Source organism: Haemorhous mexicanus, chromosome 4, assembly GCF_027477595.1.
Source record: "Haemorhous mexicanus isolate bHaeMex1 chromosome 4, bHaeMex1.pri, whole genome shotgun sequence".
Taxonomy (NCBI): Eukaryota; Metazoa; Chordata; class Aves; order Passeriformes; family Fringillidae; genus Haemorhous; species Haemorhous mexicanus.
In genome coordinates this window covers 41,420,111-41,438,005 of record NC_082344.1, presented here as the reverse complement: position 1 = coordinate 41,438,005, position 17,895 = coordinate 41,420,111, and the positions used below count along the sequence as shown (strand labels likewise).

Sequence of the window (17,895 nt, the reverse complement as noted above, 5' to 3'; positions counted from 1 at the left end):
CATGCTTCCATTTGGTCAGAGAGCCTTTTTCCTCTGCTGGAATCAGCAATCTGAATCAATTTCATTTTTCAGGCGTAGTTTTCTACTTACCCTCTTTGTGCTAAAAATTGTTAAACATAAAATTCTTTACTGAGACTTTCTCTATATGATTTGCAAATGTTGGCAATACTTGGTAAGCATGTTTTTAGCATATTTGGCTACGCTTACTTACTCAGTCAAGCTGAGTAATTAAATTGAGCAAAGCAGCAGGATGCTGACGATATGAAAAACTGTTTCTCATGGATAAGTGTTGCATATTGAGGCTCCTGTTGTCCTTTACTATGTCTGTTGCCATGATTCTTCCCACTACATGGCTGCATGTTTCAAGTTTCCTAAGAGAAATATCAATAAAACTAGATTTTTAACCAACAATTTCTACACTAATGGGGTTTTAACTAGTTAGTCTAACCTATAAAATCTAGTATCTATAGTTTTTGGCTAAATTTTATTTCTCAACCCTGTACACTTCATTTCCCATTCTGACTCAAGAAGTTTTCTTGTTAAAATTAATTTTCATAATCTTTTTTAACCATAAAAAAGTGATTTATTTTTACATCTGTTATATTTAGAAGTGTCGTGTAAGGTCTGACATCCAGTTGCCATTTTCTCCCTGCAGCTAACCTATCTTTTTCTCTATTTTATTTTGATCTTTTTCATTAATGCAGTTCAAATAATGAGGAAAATCTTATTATGACCAATAAAAGTATAGTTTCTATGCCCTTATGTTCAGTCTCAATTCTAAATGCAATGTAATGAGAAGCTATTATTCATCTTTATTTAAAACCAAGTATTTTCACAGTGGTAAAGTTGTAAGAAAGTGGAGCCATAAATACATTTCTGACAGAATGTATGTGCAGCTTCAAAATGACTTCCAGAAATTTGAAACACTCATCTTTTCTGTAAAGGCCCTCTTGATTAAGACAAGACTTTCTGTAGAAATTCAGGTGACTACACCAGTAGCTAATCTAATTTATCATAAAGGCTTATAGAGTCTCTACCCAATTTGAAGAGATGAGGAACATGTGCCCTCTGCAGACTGCTGTGTGGCAAGTTACTGCTCACACAATGTTCCATAGGAAACTGAGGCACAGAAAGCCTATGTGATGGGTCTAAAACAAGTAAGGATTAGAGAGAGGGAAAAAAAAATAATTTAACTTCCCTAACAGTGGGACAGATTCTCACTGACAGTGGAAAGTGGGAATACCCCTGCCAGGGTTTGAGCAGAAAAAGGTAACACCATAAAACTCTTTTTATGCTTCTCATTTCAAATTCAAGACAAATTTGTGATAGAGTAGGTAGATAGATAGGGTAGAGTTATATAGAATTATATGAACTGTACATGGATGTTGGATTTCCTTATCTTAGGATGTTTTTCAACTGCCCTGAAATGCATCTTTATTCTTATCCATTGTGTCCCCACTAACATAAATAGGTATCATTCTGGCATTCAGCTAAGTAATTCTTTTGTCATCCACAGATGGATAGGGGATTACATGGCTAAGAAATGAAATAAAAGCTAAATCCCCATGCTTGATAAACCTTTGCCTGTTTTCTCTTTTATTCAGGATTACCGAGTGAACATCTTTCTCCGTCAGAACTGGAATGATCCACGCCTCGCATACAGTGAATATCCAGATGACTCTTTAGATTTAGATCCATCTATGCTGGATTCCATTTGGAAACCTGATTTGTTCTTTGCTAATGAAAAAGGTGCCAACTTTCATGAAGTTACAACAGATAATAAGTTGTTGCGGATCTTCAAGAATGGAAATGTACTTTATTCCATCAGGTAAGTCTCTAATCTAATGGGGTTTTTTTCAGATAGAAGCTCAAAAGTATAATTAGGATTTTCTAAAACATATATTCAGTTGCTAGTCGTGCAGAACTATTATTTGAGAGTTTTGAATGCAGAATTTTGTCCGCGTTCATTGTTTATATTAAAATAGAAAATGATCACTCATTAGGCACGCACATAGTAAAAGTAATAAGAAAAATTTCTTTCCCATTTTAAAGTACTGATACTGAGCCTAGAGGAACTAGGACACTGCACAGAACAAAAAATCTTTATACTATAATCTGAGTATTATAATCTGAGTTGGCCTATATACAAGTTTCACAGTCTGTGTCCTCCAATGTCCAGACAATCCAATTTTACTTCTTTTCCCCCTTTCTGGATATTGCAGTTGCACTTCAACCTGAAAATATGGCCTGTTTGAGAAAGTATCACATTTAAAGAGTAGTCATTTACTCATCTCTGAAGATGGAGAGAAAACTGGAAAGTAAATTTTTGAAAAGGTTTTAAGAAGCTGAATGCAGTAATCATAAGTATTGACAAAATCTAATTATCCCACTTCTCTTCCCACCACTTTCCTTTTAATACAGACATCAGTAGGCATTTTATCACTGTCATCAAAAACCCAATCTAATGAGAAACACATTAGATATAAGTATGCTAATGCCCACTGGATTTGGTGTTGAAGCAGTGACTCACTTGTGCAAAATGTTACTCTTTTCAAAATAAATATACTATTGTTCACTCAGTGTTTTGCTTTGCATGTTTTTATGACACTGAATTAATGTGAAATTAGACTCTTTGAAGAGACATCAGGAATCTCTAAACACTTTGTGTTCTGGAGAAAAAGAAAACTTTATGACTTGCATGGATGTGTCAGTGGAAAGAGTCTCCTTCCTCCTTCCCTCCTTCCAGTGCCATTAGGCAGCACTTCTCCAAGCTTACACAAGGAGAAAGGGTTGGGTTAAAATTCTTATGAGGATTTCATATCCTAAAGGAGGTTAGCCTACCACTCTGGGAACATAATTAATCTTCATCTCCATGCTTTTTTTCATACTAGGCTGAGTTAGATGGGTTCAGCTAATAGAGACTTTTCTATGGAAACATGAATTCTATTTCTAATTGCTTCCATTGTATTCATGCATTCTTCCTGCCCAGTTCTATGGCTTTTTTGGGGGTTATGTTTTTAATGGGTTTTTTGTGTTCTTTCAGATTGACTTTAATACTTTCCTGTCCGATGGATCTCAAAAATTTTCCAATGGATGTGCAAACATGTATAATGCAGCTGGAAAGCTGTAAGTTTGCGTAATGTATTATCCTATACAATCTTTTGCAGAGATTACAACAGCTATACAGGAGGTAGGAAAACCCCTTGTAGTGGTACAAGATCAAATTTTCAAAATGAATCTTCTATTTTATCACTAGAATCTATGAAATATTCATGATTTTAAGAGGAACAGGTTCTTTCATACCTATTTGAACTGAAAAATGAGAGTTTTGTGTAAATCTGAAGTTACCATTAAACTCAGTGACAGTTTATACAAAATTTCTGCATAAAGGGTGTCACCATAAGTCTTTCTGTGTTCACACGTGCAGGAGGTAAATAATAGGGAGAGCATAAAGGAAACACAAGAATAACTTAAAGAAGTGATTGATGGAAATTTAGGTGAAATAAAATTATTATATTCTAACTTATCATACGTTTTACTTATCATCTACCTTGATATCTTGTTACTTAAAAGAAGATGGAAAGTGTAAAGCAGCTATGCCATTTCAAGGCACAAACACACAAAAGGAGAAATCAACTATTCTGTCTGATGCATTATATTCTCATTTTCCTTGTGATATGAAGTATTTGGGAATTGCTGTTTCCCTTAAATTGAGAGGACTTTGAAAGAGAGCTGTAGCAGAAAAACGCTCCTAATGATGCAAAGAACAAAAATAAAATAAAGTAAAGCATTCTTTGAAAGCTCCCAGCAATCTGAAGTTAGTGAAAATAAATGACAGGAGTAAGACAGATTAAGACGTATTCATCTAAAAGATCTAGATTTACAGTTTTAGGGCCAATAAGCAAAATATTTCAAAAATAAAAGAATTATGCATATAGAATGAACATATTGGATTGTTTGAAATATATCATAGATCAGAAACACCACACATAATTTTATTAACATTTTTTGGAGGTTTTTTCTTCTTTTACTGGAACAAAGCAGCACCTAGGGGAAGGCGAGGTAATTATCTATCAGTCAGTATGTCAGAACTGTTTGTTGTATGATGTACTATTTATAGACTATTGCAGGGTGAGTATAAAAGCCAGATCTATCTTTTATTACAATGGACAGATGGTAACATTATGAAGCAGCCTTTCAATATGAAGGCAACAGCTGAATCTGACAGCAGAAATTTTCTTGACTAAAATGGAAGGATCATTATTTGCTGCAAATGTCAAGGAATTTAGGACAATATATATCCAGGATTTGAGCAAAACTCCATAATGAACCTGAGCAGACAATTCTACTGGCAACCTATGTCACCTGTATAATTAATGTGACTAAACAAAAGGTTAACAGGAGGCAGTTGCACGCAGATGGCAGGAATGCTCACTAAATACAATTATGCTTCAAAGAGGAAGAATATTGTTTGACTGAGCAAGCAAAATGTATCAGTAAAAAATGCTTTGAAAAGCTGTGAAGTTTTTGCTTTAACAGCTTCATAAAACTCAGCTGCATTTTTCCTCTCTTTCAGCTGTTGTGAGGACAGGTCAGACAAAAACTGAGCATTCATGAACAAACAGGCATCTGGTTTGCTTTAGAGAAACCTTGCAGGAGCCCACAGTTCCCACAAACTACACCACAGGGAACCAACATTTATTAGTTGAATAGCACTGTTGATGTTCTACTGTATTTTCCAGCAGAACATTTTTCACTGAAGACTTGTTTTTAATCATTGAGTTTGGTGGGAGTAAATTCCCAGCTGCACATTCACATGGTAAAAAGAGGTTCTTACAAAAGAAGAGCTGAAGAAAATACAGATGACTGCTTCAAATTCTTTATTCACTGAGAAAGATCAAATTTGATTTCATAAGGAAGTTGCAAGTAATAAAGCTTTTCCCATATTGCCTTGTCTAAGTCTATTTTACCTGTAACTTCAGACATCAAAAAACAGACTATGGGAAAAGATGATGGCCTGAAGCAGAAAATTTTGCAGCATGTGGGAGCTCTGGATATGCTCGCATGTCTGACAGCTGAATAACCAGTTAGGTTTGCAAGAACAAGGCAGCAGTTCCCTGAGATTATTTTGGGACAGATCCAAAACAGATATGTACAGTGACCTAAGTTACAAGATCCTAGACGTTTGAGAGTGGGAATTCACCTGTCCATAGCCAGTTTCTCTGTACAGGAAGGACAGGAAATAAACAACTTAGAAGTGTTATAAAAATGCAGGAAGAGTAACCAGGTTAAAAAAAAAAAAAAAAAAAAAAAGTAGTTTATATGAGAGTGAACTCTGACCAATTTCCAAAACTTAGGATAGGATGAGCAGAAACTTTCAAATTCCAGATTCTCTGGCTAAGAAAAGGCATCTAGTTCTATTTAAATTTATAGAAGAAAAAAGGAGGATGGTGCATTTGGCATTTTCCCAGGCTTCACATCAAATCTCCCGAGGTAAGAACTGACATAACCCTGAGAGCCTGATTCCATCCAAGCATCTCTAATTTCTAGGCCACAGTGTCATTCTCTGCTCTGGCTGTCTGCCTTGCATTTTTTGGTGCACAGTGAGACAATGTAAACAGAGGGATCAAAGCAGTAACCCTAGTGGTTAATGCCTTGTCTGGGGAAGTGGAAGACATTTGGGTTCAAAACAGAAAACACAGCCTCTCGTGTCCTGAGTGAATGATCTGACCACCAGGCTACGTTATAAGAAACCAAAGCGTTTGCAGGAGCAAAACAGCTGTAGCCATGTTTCCAGATGTTTCTTTTTGAAGTGATGATCATTGCTGTTTTTTCCAAGTGGTGTAGGGCATTGTACATTAAGAATTTCCAAGGGCCATTTGTCTCACAGTTTCTGTAAACTCTGTCAGATCTTGCAAGCCTTGTTCCAGACTGTGTCACTAAGAAAATTAGAATAAATCACTCATCTTTTTTTTTTCACTCATCTTACCACCAGGCTGCAAAGACTGACAGTTATAATAGACAGATCATGGGGTTTGTCTCTCTTTAAGTAATAATTTCTTTTAGTACTGCATAATTTCCTGCAGTATTGATACTGTTGCTCCATCATAGAAAATTCTAAGAGAAAAAAAAATATATAGCTTTTTTCCCAAATGATATCTTTATTTTTAGCTGTCTCGTGTAATGTTTTCTCCAAGGTCACTCTGAGCAGCTGGATTTGCCCCTGGTAAAAGTACTTCATTAGATCATGAAGTGTCTGAAAAATATTTCAGTAGAAATGTCTTCTATTTTTAAAGGATTTATTTTACCAAATGATTTCTCAGCAGCTAGAATAGCTGCCTTTTTATCTTAGAAAGGGAACAAATGAAAATGCACATATGAAATAATCCCTTCTACAGTTCTATGCCTTACACCAGGGCAGCCTATAGGCATGTGGGATAATTTTAGTTTTATTCTGCTTGAATAAGATACAAAGAAATGTCAGCTAGATACGTATTTATTTCTGTGGCCTGTCTCCCTGGAAAGAAATGTTTTTCTTTCAGATGATAGAGCTTGTTGTCTTTCTTTTATAAGTTTCTCTTTTACCTTACAGCATTCCTTTGCTTTTAAATTACAATTATAACTTTATGTGACATTTAATATCCCTGAATTTTCAAAGAATATTGAAAAGACTAAGTTACAAAAGAAAAAATACTATGAAAAGCAGCATAGGTAAGGTATAAAACACTTTCTTACCTCATAATTATAATTTGATGTTGATTTTTAAATTAAACAGTGGCCCTTTCTTTTCCCCTTTTGATTTATGGAGGCTTTTTAGTCTTTCTAAGCAATCATGCTTCTGTCTTCTGGATTGTAAAAGAAAATTCCCTCTGTAGTACATGATTATTTGCACAATTTCTTTCCCCGCAGTCTCTAATTTGGAGTTTATACAAGTGGAAAGACAGGTATATAGGCTGCAGCAGTACAAGTTCATACCTTATATAAAAGTACATGCACATTTTTCCTTTCCCACAACAGCACAAAGATAACGTAAGATGAAATAACTGGAGAGTATTTCTCATCTGCCAGGGAATTCTCAGGGTCTACCTGAATGACAGAAATTATGGACACACTAGGTCAATGCCTGTCTGTACCAGAAGGTGTAGAACCATACTGCTTGTCTCCTTTCCATTTCAGCAGCACAAAAATTATCAGCTGCTCAGGCTGTGGTTTTTATTCTGCAGATGGGTAACTCAAACTATTGTGTCTATCTGAAGCGAGACATGACACACAGCTACAAAGATCAGCATACCCATAGTCATCAGCTCCTGACCAATGCAGGATGAAAGGGCAGTAGGAACTGCACAACTGCTGCTGGCATGCAGAAACTAGAATAAAAGTGATAGCTGAACACCTATAGGCTTCAGCAAGAATAGTAGGTTTGAGAGATGTGCTAGAGTGCTGAGCTGAAATGTTATTCTTTTCCAAAATTCTGGCTAAGAAGAATAAACCTATAACTCCCTAGGGAGAGATTCCTTCAGAATGACTTAGAGGGCAGTGCAAGGGGCAGACACTTTGAAAAGCAGCTCAGAAGTACATTGAATAAAATCCTGCCTTCTTGGAGCTCCAACACAAATTTAGCCTTGAAATGAATCACAGCTCATTTCTGAACTAATATATTTAGTGCATAATGTAGGAGAATTTGTTCTAACCTCGAGCCAAAGGCAGATTCCTTAGCTCTGTCATATCTTCCCCCTGCTATGTTTCTGGGAATTTAGGGCACAATTTAAATGTCTGTCATGCTCTTAGGAACAGTAATGTGCAGGCAGCCTGTCCTGGAGGCAAATTGATGGGATGTCCAACAGAAGAGTAGTGGAATAACCCTAGTCAACATGACTGCAGTTCTTGCTTCAAGTGGAGACCTAAAGAACTGATGGGTTTGGACCTGTACCTTACTAAAAATGAAAGAAATGAAAATGGAATTTAGATATATAACTGGGATTAAAAACTAAATGCTCTAGTTAAACTAAACTCTTTTACAAAAAAAATACTTTGCTCATTCTTGTTTCATGCTGAGCATTTTCCTGTTTATTGAACACGAGGAAAAGAGCTGGGTTTTAATATACCTGTAGGTATTTTGAAATTACACAAGGGAAGCACAGCCTTCCTGTAATGAAAAAAATGAGTAGAAAATTTACAGGATTTATTGATGTTCAGCTGGATCACAAGTTTGCTCATGGCCTGGAAAGGTGTGCTAAAGGTGGACGGACAAAGCAAATAAAAACATGTCAGCAGATATGATAAAGGAATTAAGTTGGAATTGCCAAGACAAAGACAGTTCAAAGGTGTAGAGTCTCTAAAGGTACAGGGGAGCTGCTTTGAATAATATGTTTCTGTAGTGGTGTAGTCCTTGGAGTAGCAGGAGAAGAGATGTTGGACACTTCAACAATTCTTCAAAACAAACTTGTCAGCTGTTCACCGTTTTGTCTATGAGATAATGGGCTTTTAACGCCTACCACTGATACTGAATTAGCTAAAATAAAATCTTCCTACTTTAAGCATGCAACCGATATAAACATCTTGGTTCCAGTAAGTTCTGTAGAGTAATGTGAACTGATCTGGGTTGAATGGGACTCTATTTATTTAAGGCAGGCTTTATTCCTATACTTTTAAAATTGGATAAATGGAAGTTGATATATGTTATTAATGGTAGCTCCAAAAAATACAAAGATACAGTCTAACTCTTTCTTTCAGGAATCTCATATGAGTGTTGAAAACAGCTTGTCAACACTGTTTTTGGAAAGATAATTTTTTCTGGGAAAGATGAGTCAGACCAAGAGAAAAGTTTGGTTTTTCTTTCAAGACACTGTAGATGCCCTTAATACTTAGAAATATTTCAGCAGGATCACATTGTTTTTTCCTGAATTTTTCTGGAACCTGTAATGGAAAATGCTGAAAATTTTCACTCTAGCTAAACAATTTTTTGTGCTGTCTAAAGGCTAAAGTTACTTGTCTGTCTTGTCAACCATCTGCCAGTTTTTTTAAAGATTATATCAACTAAATAAAATACCACTTAAATGCAACTTTATTTGATGTCCAGTTACTCGAAATCTTTCATCAACTATTCCAGACACAAGTCCTGAGAGCTACTTTTCATCAATGCCTTATCTCTTCCACTTTCTCCCTCTGTTATTGTGAAAGAGTTTTACTTTTATTTTGTTGCACTTATCACCCACTCTATTTTAGAAAACATCGTTTTCTAAAATAATATTTCTGTAGACCAAGTCCAAGTTTCCAAATTGGTTCAGGCCTTCTTCCCATCTAATAAATCATAAATGTTCCCTAGTTCGTCGTATTAATCTCAGGCATAGCTCTCAGTCTGCCATTATATGCTGCATTAGCTAATTACCTGGAATGACTTCAGGCTCCTGAAAATTACTTGTCTCTTTAAGAGAACTGTTTGCACAGAGACTACAGTGCCATGCATTCACACAGTTCTTGACTTTTCCTGAGAAATACTCCCCTGGAAACCTTCTCCTCCTGGGATGATGTCTTTTTCATATAATTACCAACAATTTACTGCTTGCTTTTGCATTTTAAATGTGCATGACCTCAGACTGGGTTAATAAGAGTATTAATGTAACCTAACCAGCCCTATAACTCCTGAGCACCACTGTTCAAACATAACAAGGTTGTTTTTTCTATCCTTTCTTTATTGTTCCACGATGATACCACTTAGATTTTGTATAATTAGTAATACATTTATAAAATAAAGTAAGAACAAGTACTTCACAGTAGCCAGAAAAAATAAAGTACATTGCCAACTGCTGTCTTCTTCAGCCACAGAAGCTGGTGTTTGTCCCATAAAACACAATTTAACAACTCTATTTCCCTTCCCAGCCTTCATTCTTTCATGCCCTGCAAACATGAACCCTAGTGCACTGCATTTCAGTGACAGAAACCTTTACTAGTCCACTTGATTTAGTTTAGGTTGGGCTGGTCCTGAAGACCATGTTGGATTATAGCCTCCATTGCTTTCAGCTATTCATGTAGAATAAAAATTTTGCACCAGTGAGCTGCACCCTCATATGCTACGTAGGCTAGTGACTGACTGTCCTTTTTTCAACAATAAAACGTATCCACTGGGAATTCCCTACATAACATTGTACTTCACAGCCACTGGTAATAAAAATATCTGGTAGGAATTTATAATAGTCATCAACACCACCTCATAGTCAAAAAAGAAAAGCTTCTGTTTCAATGAGGGGCTAAATATCATGCTGAGATGTAGTTAATCCCTTATAGGCCTTAAAGAGAAATCTCTTGTTCTTTATAACTGCTGCATATTTCAGTGCAGTTCCTACAAGTTGATAATATGTCTAACAATATAACTGACACATATAGCACAAGTTTGTATGGGTAGCCACACATCCATTCAGAATAAAGCCTTCACTTTTCAAGACACACTTTACTGCTCCATTTGCACAGTGATAACCATGTAATGGAACACAACTTCTCATTTCTTTTATCTCATAGACCATTTGGAAAATACAAACAGTGTATTTCTAATCTTCAAAAGCAGACCAGTATCAGCAACAGGCATTTAGACTTTTAGTTAAACTTATGTTACTGAATGATGCTTTTTAAAATTGTTTTAAAGATAATGCACATTTGGTAATTGGGTAGCAAGTAGGCAAGAATCAAAAGCTCAGGTAGACTTCAGGTTTAGTATTTCTAGAACAGGACAGGGACAGTTATTACAATTATTCAGCAGAGGTCCCAAAATAGTGTGCCAGGGAACTGTATTTTAGGCTCATTGCATACATAGTACCACATATCTAAACTCTAATAGTATAAATACTACACTACCATAAACACTGGTTGTTTTAAGGTGTGATTTCCATAAAAATGTCTTTTTCCCCTTATGCACGATGTACACATTACCATGAGCATTCTGAATGCTAAGCAGTGTGCTATTCAGCAGGTCCTCTTCATAAAATTAATTGAAAAGTACATTTTCTTTTTATTTCATTCAAGCTGATTTAATTTACCATATTAGTGGAAACATTATATTACTTTAAATTTATTTGGTATAACAGAAACTCACATCTCCATTAAGTTCTCTATATATCAAGACACTTTTAATTTATGCCTATGACCTTGAGTTACAAAACTGAAGTTACAATTTTGAATGCTATACTTGGGCATTTAAAATGTAAACATGACAAAAACTGATTACTACAGCAGCATTTTGAAAATGCTGCTAATATTTGTACTATATTGCATTAGAGAAGAATTAGTGGGCAGAGTAGAAAATCAAAATTAAAAGCATGCATTAGAGATTAATGAATATGAACCTGATTTAATGAAATACATTTTGACACAGCAATTGTTTCTTGCCAGTTAAATGAGTTTTACTCAGGGAATACCACTTCTGGCCATAATCTAGGTGCTTCGAGTGGTAATCTGCTTTACACACAACTGCTTTTTGTCTGAATTCATGCAAATTTTGATAAGATATATACTTCTGATTTTTCACAGTTTATGGGATTTAATAGTGGATTTTAACTGTGTTTATGGAATATTATGCAATTGATAAGAAAAGCAAGTGTTCTATTGATATATGCTTGTAGTGGCTTGAGCACTAATTACTTATTTAAAAGGATTTGGTGGTCTCATTTTTTATCATATTTATCCAGCCTCAAAAAAAAGTGCCAATTAAAGTAACAGTCAGCCTGAGTTCCTGTGAATAACTTTCAACAGCTTGTTAGTATTGGATTAAAGCAGAAAGGAAATATTGCAATGAAGCTGAAAGCTATATAAATCAGATGAAAAAATTCTCCTTTTGCCTTCTGGTTCCTTCTAGTATATGTGACTTAAACTTGAATGAAAAGTTTTTTTTCCAGTTTTACTAATCAGATAAAATTTATTTAGAAAGAAAATTAGAATGAAATGCCTGGAAAAGTTAACAAATCAGAAGAAGCAGGGATACTTTCCCCAATGGCATCCCGTGCAAATATTTATCTGAGAGAAGGAAATAGAATGAAAAAGTACTTGGTTGTTGCAAAGGCTGGGCCTTGATTAGTATGTCTTTTGCTGTTATACCTAATCTTATACACATGCATGAGGTGTGCATAAGTGCAGGAGTCTGAATATTAAAGCTGAGTGCTTAATATCATTACATGTCACAGTCAGGTAATATGAGAAGATTATAATCAATTGCTTTTCCATGTCTTGTTCCAGTTTGAGAGAAAAGCAGTTTTTCAATTCAAGTAATACTACTGCAGAATTTTGAATTCATTGTTGTCTTTGAACAGTTTGCACTTAACCATTCAAACTGACATCAATCCATAAGCATAACTTTGACAATCCACATTTCACCTCAAGTAAAAGAGGAAGAGATCTGAGTGTAAAGGACCTATTTTATCCTTCATGGGTTGAGGAGAAAAAGATGTTCCCAAGCACTGAAGAGATTTGGATGTTTAGCTAATTTAAATGCTTTTGTTGAATCCATTAATAGGCCATCTAATTATAAGGATTTAAAAGAGTTTCATAAGAGTTTTATCTCTTCCAATTCAATGTGGCATAAAATGACAGATAAAAATTTGTGATTAACAGGTCCAAGCAGACCATCTGTATTACCTCCTTTGTATAACATTTACTTAAAATGTTTTCATTTGATATGTTACTGCTTTTCAAAGTTTACAGCAGACTTAGAGTTTATTTGGGTTTTTTCTTTGTTTTAGTTGGATACACAATGAATGATCTCATTTTTGAGTGGCAAGAAAAGGGAGCAGTTCAAGTAGCAGAAGGTCTCACTCTGCCACAGTTTCTGCTGAAAGAAGAAAAGGACTTATGTTACTGCACCAAGCATTACAATACAGGTAAGAAAGTGATTACAACTGAAAAGATATTTAACATTGATTTTTATAATAAATGTCACAGTTGGGGTATATATTAAATGGTCTCCCAGAATTCAGAAGAGGGTTAAAACATACAGGTGCTTTGTTCAAGGTAATGCAGTTTTAATAACTGGCAAACAAACTAAAGCAACCTGAAGACTGAACAAACTTTAATTTTTGGTACCTTAACAAAATAGAGTTGAAATAATTCAGAAACTGTTCAGTCAGGGGCTTTACTTTTTCAGTAGGTGCCGTGACCACATCTACAATGTGGGATCTGAAGAACTACTGAGATCCAAAGGTCTACATGCAGTGCGCTAATCATAGCCTGGATCAGTCAGGAAAAAGGGACATGGGGCTGCCAAACCAAGTTATCCCTGCCCTTGTTCATACAGCAGGGGAGTGAACTGAAAGGATTCTTGGTGTGCAATGGCCAGGTGTACAAACTATACATGAGTATGCAGTGACGGGACAAGGGTGAACGGATTCAAGCTGAAAGAGAGTAGGTGTTGATATCAGAAAGAAATTCTTTACTGTGAGGGTGGTGAGGCACTGGAACAAGGTGCCCAGAGAAGTTGTGGCTGCCCCATTCCAGAAAGTGTTCAAGGCCAGGTTGGATGGGGCTCTGAGCAACCTGGTCTAGTGAAAAGTGTCCCTGCCCATGGCAGGGGAGTTGGAGCTAAGTAATCTTTAGGGTCTCTCAACTCAAGCCATTCTATAATTTTGATAACTGAACAATCACAAGCACAATAATCCTGAAAATCACAGCCTAAGAATGCATAGCTTATATATTCTCTTGAGAAAAAAAGAAGCAAAACCTCTTCCATTCTAATCCATATATCTTTTAATTTTTGTCTTCCAGTATGATTAAACATGTCTTAAAATTTAAGATTATAATGATTCATTTGGATTCTGCTGAAATGTCAGGGATAGAAAAACTGAATAAGTGATGTTTATAAGAAATGTCCTGCTACAATCAAAATTAAGGAGGAGTGGTTTTCAGCATTGGATTTTATCACAACTGCAGTGCTGCCCTAAGAGAAAGGAAGGTTCTCTCAATTTCCATTTAGAGGAGGAAGATACTGATAGAAATATTTTGAAGCATTCTCTAAAATAAATTGGAAATACTTAACATGCACTTTTATTGTACAAATACTAATATCTGGATAATTCTCGAAAATCTTCTAAAATTTGTGATACTTATCCTATAGCAGAGTATTTTTTTCACTCAGACATTTCTTTGTTAATGATGAGATAGAAATTTTTATTTTTCCTTTCTACCATAATCCTTATGGCAAATAAGAGTTTTATTTTCATTATTTTCCAGTCTCCTTTGAGATATACAAGCAACTTAGCCTTTCTTTTTAGAGTTCTCCTGCTTTTGTGCCATTTTAATGAGTGTCTGTAATTGCATTCTATACCCTGTATATGATATTAACTAGTGAGAAATCATGGTATGGAGTATCCTTCTCTTTTTTCTAAAGTTCATTTGCATAACATGATGCATCAAAAATATCTGAGAAATTAAGGCATTACTGTGATGCTTAACCTCATACTGATGGAAACCTGGTGAGAAATCTCAGAATTTCCAGTGATTTCCAAACTCTCCATCCCAAGCTGAGTTGTACTCTTACTCATGAGTTCAAACCTTGTGATTTGGACTAAAACTTCATTTTTTTCAATATTTTTAAGGCACAACCTCTGTTTCAAGCCTATTTAACTTGGTATCAATTTTCATCTGAGGAAAAATAGGAAAATATGCTATGCCAAGGCCCATTATGTTAGGTTACGTGGGTTCAACTTAAAAGTACTGTTTTTTCACTGTTGCCCTAAGCTGAGTGGAGAAGCAGGAGCACTTGGTGTTATTAACTGCATGTGAGGCCTCATGGTTCTCAAGATGTGGCTACAAGTGTGCTTGTGTCTGCAATTCTGTCACATTTGATGAGAGGAGGGGTTTACTGCAATAAGCCTAGAGGACAGTGTGGCCAACCAGCAGCCTGTCGTATTCTGTATTGCTTTGGCCAAACTGCATTTCTGTGGCCAAACATGCTCTAAGATGTGAGTGCAACCCACAGCCCTGGAAAGATGAAGCTCATGCTTGTACTGAGAAAGTAATTGGACCATTTAACTTGTCCACAAAAAAATTAAGGCATTTGATAACACAGAAACCTTGGAAGCCTGGATGCAGTTAGAGGATAGGAATGTTAAAAGATGGCAGCAAAAGATAAAGCAATTGCACAGCTGTGGGACCTGCCTGTGGTGGGCAGGGGGAAGAAATATGATGCTGATGCTGAGCAGCAGGTGGAAAGGTATGTCCTCACCAGAGGAAGCAGCTGAGTGGCCTGCTCTGAGTTACAGCACCAAAATTACTGGTACAGAACTTTGTCAAGGCAAATCAGAAAGAAAAGGTGGTTTTACCCAAAAAGGACTACATTTATTCTTACAGTCTCCTCTTCAAGAGAACAGTATTTTGTCCAAAGTATTATTTTTTTAATTCAAATCTTCAGTATGAAGCAAATTTAATCAGATTAGAGGGGTTTGGTTTCTAGGAGAGTAATAATTCCTTTTATTTCTTTGTTACAACCAATATTGTTAACTACCATTTGTAGGCTAAAACCCCATAAACATTCAATTAAAAGACAACAACTATTTTCACTATGTCACTTGGATACATGACCAGTACTGTGTCTTTTTAAGGCTTCTGCAATGAGATACTGCAGGCAGACATGCCTTTAGGATACTCCACAGGAACCAAAATTTACGAAAAGCAATTTTTAAAACATGATATTAAGTCTGTTTCTCTAGCCTGTGACAGATTAGATAAAATGAATTCTTAAAATAATGTTAAGCAACTGCAGTAAGGGACCAAGGAAGAGTTTTCAAATTAAATTTAGTAACAATACAGGGTGGAAAGCTCTCCTGAGACATCCTGTAAAACAGAAAAAAAAAGATCCCAAAATTCTCCCTGTGAAGCAAATTAGCATGAAGCTTCAGGACAGTATGTGGAAACTCATCAGTGCATGTCCCATCAGTGTTTCATGTCTAATTGAAAATGGTTCACTGTAACCAGAGCTCAAAAAATAAAGTAAATGTATGTCTAAATATAGAGACATACCAGTTTCAGCAACAGTACAGCAAAATGGCTCATCAAATCTTGTGTTCTGCAGTGACACAGCAACATTTCTGATAATTTTCATGTTTTGCATCCACAGGCATATCCACAGTGACCAATTTGGAAAGTGAAGTAGAATCATAAGAACTAGAAAAATCACACATGAACCATTTACATTACAAGAATGGTCTTTCTTTGCCACATTATGTGACATTAATTTCTTCCCTGGGCTGTTATGCAACACCTGAATGTTATTTCAAACACAGCTGCAAAAAGCCCAATATACATTAGCATGAATTGATACATAATGGCATTGGCTTACAGGCATAAATGTGTCTAGGCTCTACTCCTGCATCATGGATAATGAATGCTTTACACCCACACTTGAGTGATGCTGCTCAGAACTGTCTTGGGTCTAATAATGCCTTTTGCATCAAAGAATTAGATGTAGTGGTCCTGGAAACAGCGGAGCTATGATTGCTGCACTCACCAGCAGAACTGATAGATTCTGTGTGTAACCTTTTCTGATAATTACAATCTTGATGAGCAGCATGTTTCCTTAGCTCCAGCTTCCCATCTGACTTCCTAATATGCACATCCCAAACACATTTTTTTCTTATGATCCCATTTGTTCCCCCATCGTCAAAAAAGGTGCTTAACACCTGCAGATTGTGGCCCTTCTAAGTCTCACCTTCAACCAACCTAGTGCCTTTTATTCAGCCATCTTGCTGCCAGCTTGATGACAGTGATTAAATGGGACATAACTTTAATGTCTTACTCTGACAACAACTCAAAGCCTTACTTGTGTGGACAAACACCTAAACCACTCTTTCTGAGACTATAGGAGAGCTTTTTAAGACATGACTTTTTAAATTCCTCAGGTTTCTTTTCCTAGAGCATTTCTCCAAAAAGGAGGCTTGTACTTTTTACCCAGGAGATAGTCTATGGGTGTGACATCTCTGAAGCTGCTCATTTCTTCACTGAAAAAGCAGAAATTATAAACACTTTGTGAAACAGAGCCTGTGGCAGGCTGAAGATGTGACCATCCCTAGGTGCACAAAATGGTACTGTCTGACTCCGACAAGGCATTTTTCTCAAGGGCAGAGAGGTTACAATTGTCAGCCCTGCACTGATCAAAATTTGAGCATTCTACTTTAAAGATTCATTGAATAGAAATTAATCATCTGTCCTGAAGTGGAAGCATTACATCTGGATGTCTCTTTAGTTTATACTTCTCCCCTCTCTGACCCGGCTAATGTAGTGCAGCACATGACAAGTCTTTCACATCACAAGACTTCTGTTCAGCTTGATCTCTCTCAGGCTCCCAAGCCTGGGAGACCTGCTGCCTACCCAGTCCACCCCCAGCTTGTATCAGGGCAGGGGTTTACCCTGTCCTCATCACCCATCTGTGCATTTGTGTTTGCCATGATGATGTGCTGGATTCTCCGGCCTACGAAGATCCTGCTCAATGCAGCTCAGTTCTCCTTTCTGAGGGACATGAGAACTACAAATGCAAATTTATCAAGCTGAAAAAGAAATAGTTTCTCTTTTCCATATTTACTTTAAACTGCCTTTTACTGCAGTCATTATCAGTCTTATACCAATGTCAAGTTTACCACCTGCCTCAGAATTTTCTTCCAAAAAGGGCTCTGTAAACACACTTCCTTCCTGTCCAGGAATCTATGTAGCCAAAGTCAGGTGACAGCCTCAGCACTGATTTCCCTCAATATACTGCTGATATCCTCAGATTGGGACTTGAAAGAAAGAAAGACTGAATGGTAGTACATTCCTAGAGTCATTTAGATAATCTTTGCTTTAGATTCATAGACAAATGCCATGTGAATGAAAATTTGTCTAGCTCTATGTGTTAGACATTGGAAAATCATAATATCTATCCAGGCT

General features: G+C 36.3%; 1 protein-coding gene across 1 annotated transcript in view; it reads left to right on the top strand.

Moving 5' to 3' along the window:
• The window catches only part of GLRA3 (glycine receptor alpha 3), a 59,537-nt gene that overhangs the window by 23,477 nt on the left and 18,165 nt on the right, over window positions 1-17,895 (top strand). The window contains exons 3-5 of the mRNA XM_059844559.1: window positions 1,605-1,828; window positions 3,044-3,126; window positions 12,726-12,863. Coding sequence (XP_059700542.1) covers window positions 1,605-1,828; window positions 3,044-3,126; window positions 12,726-12,863 — 445 coding nt within the window. The remainder of the gene's footprint in view (window positions 1-1,604; window positions 1,829-3,043; window positions 3,127-12,725; window positions 12,864-17,895) is intronic.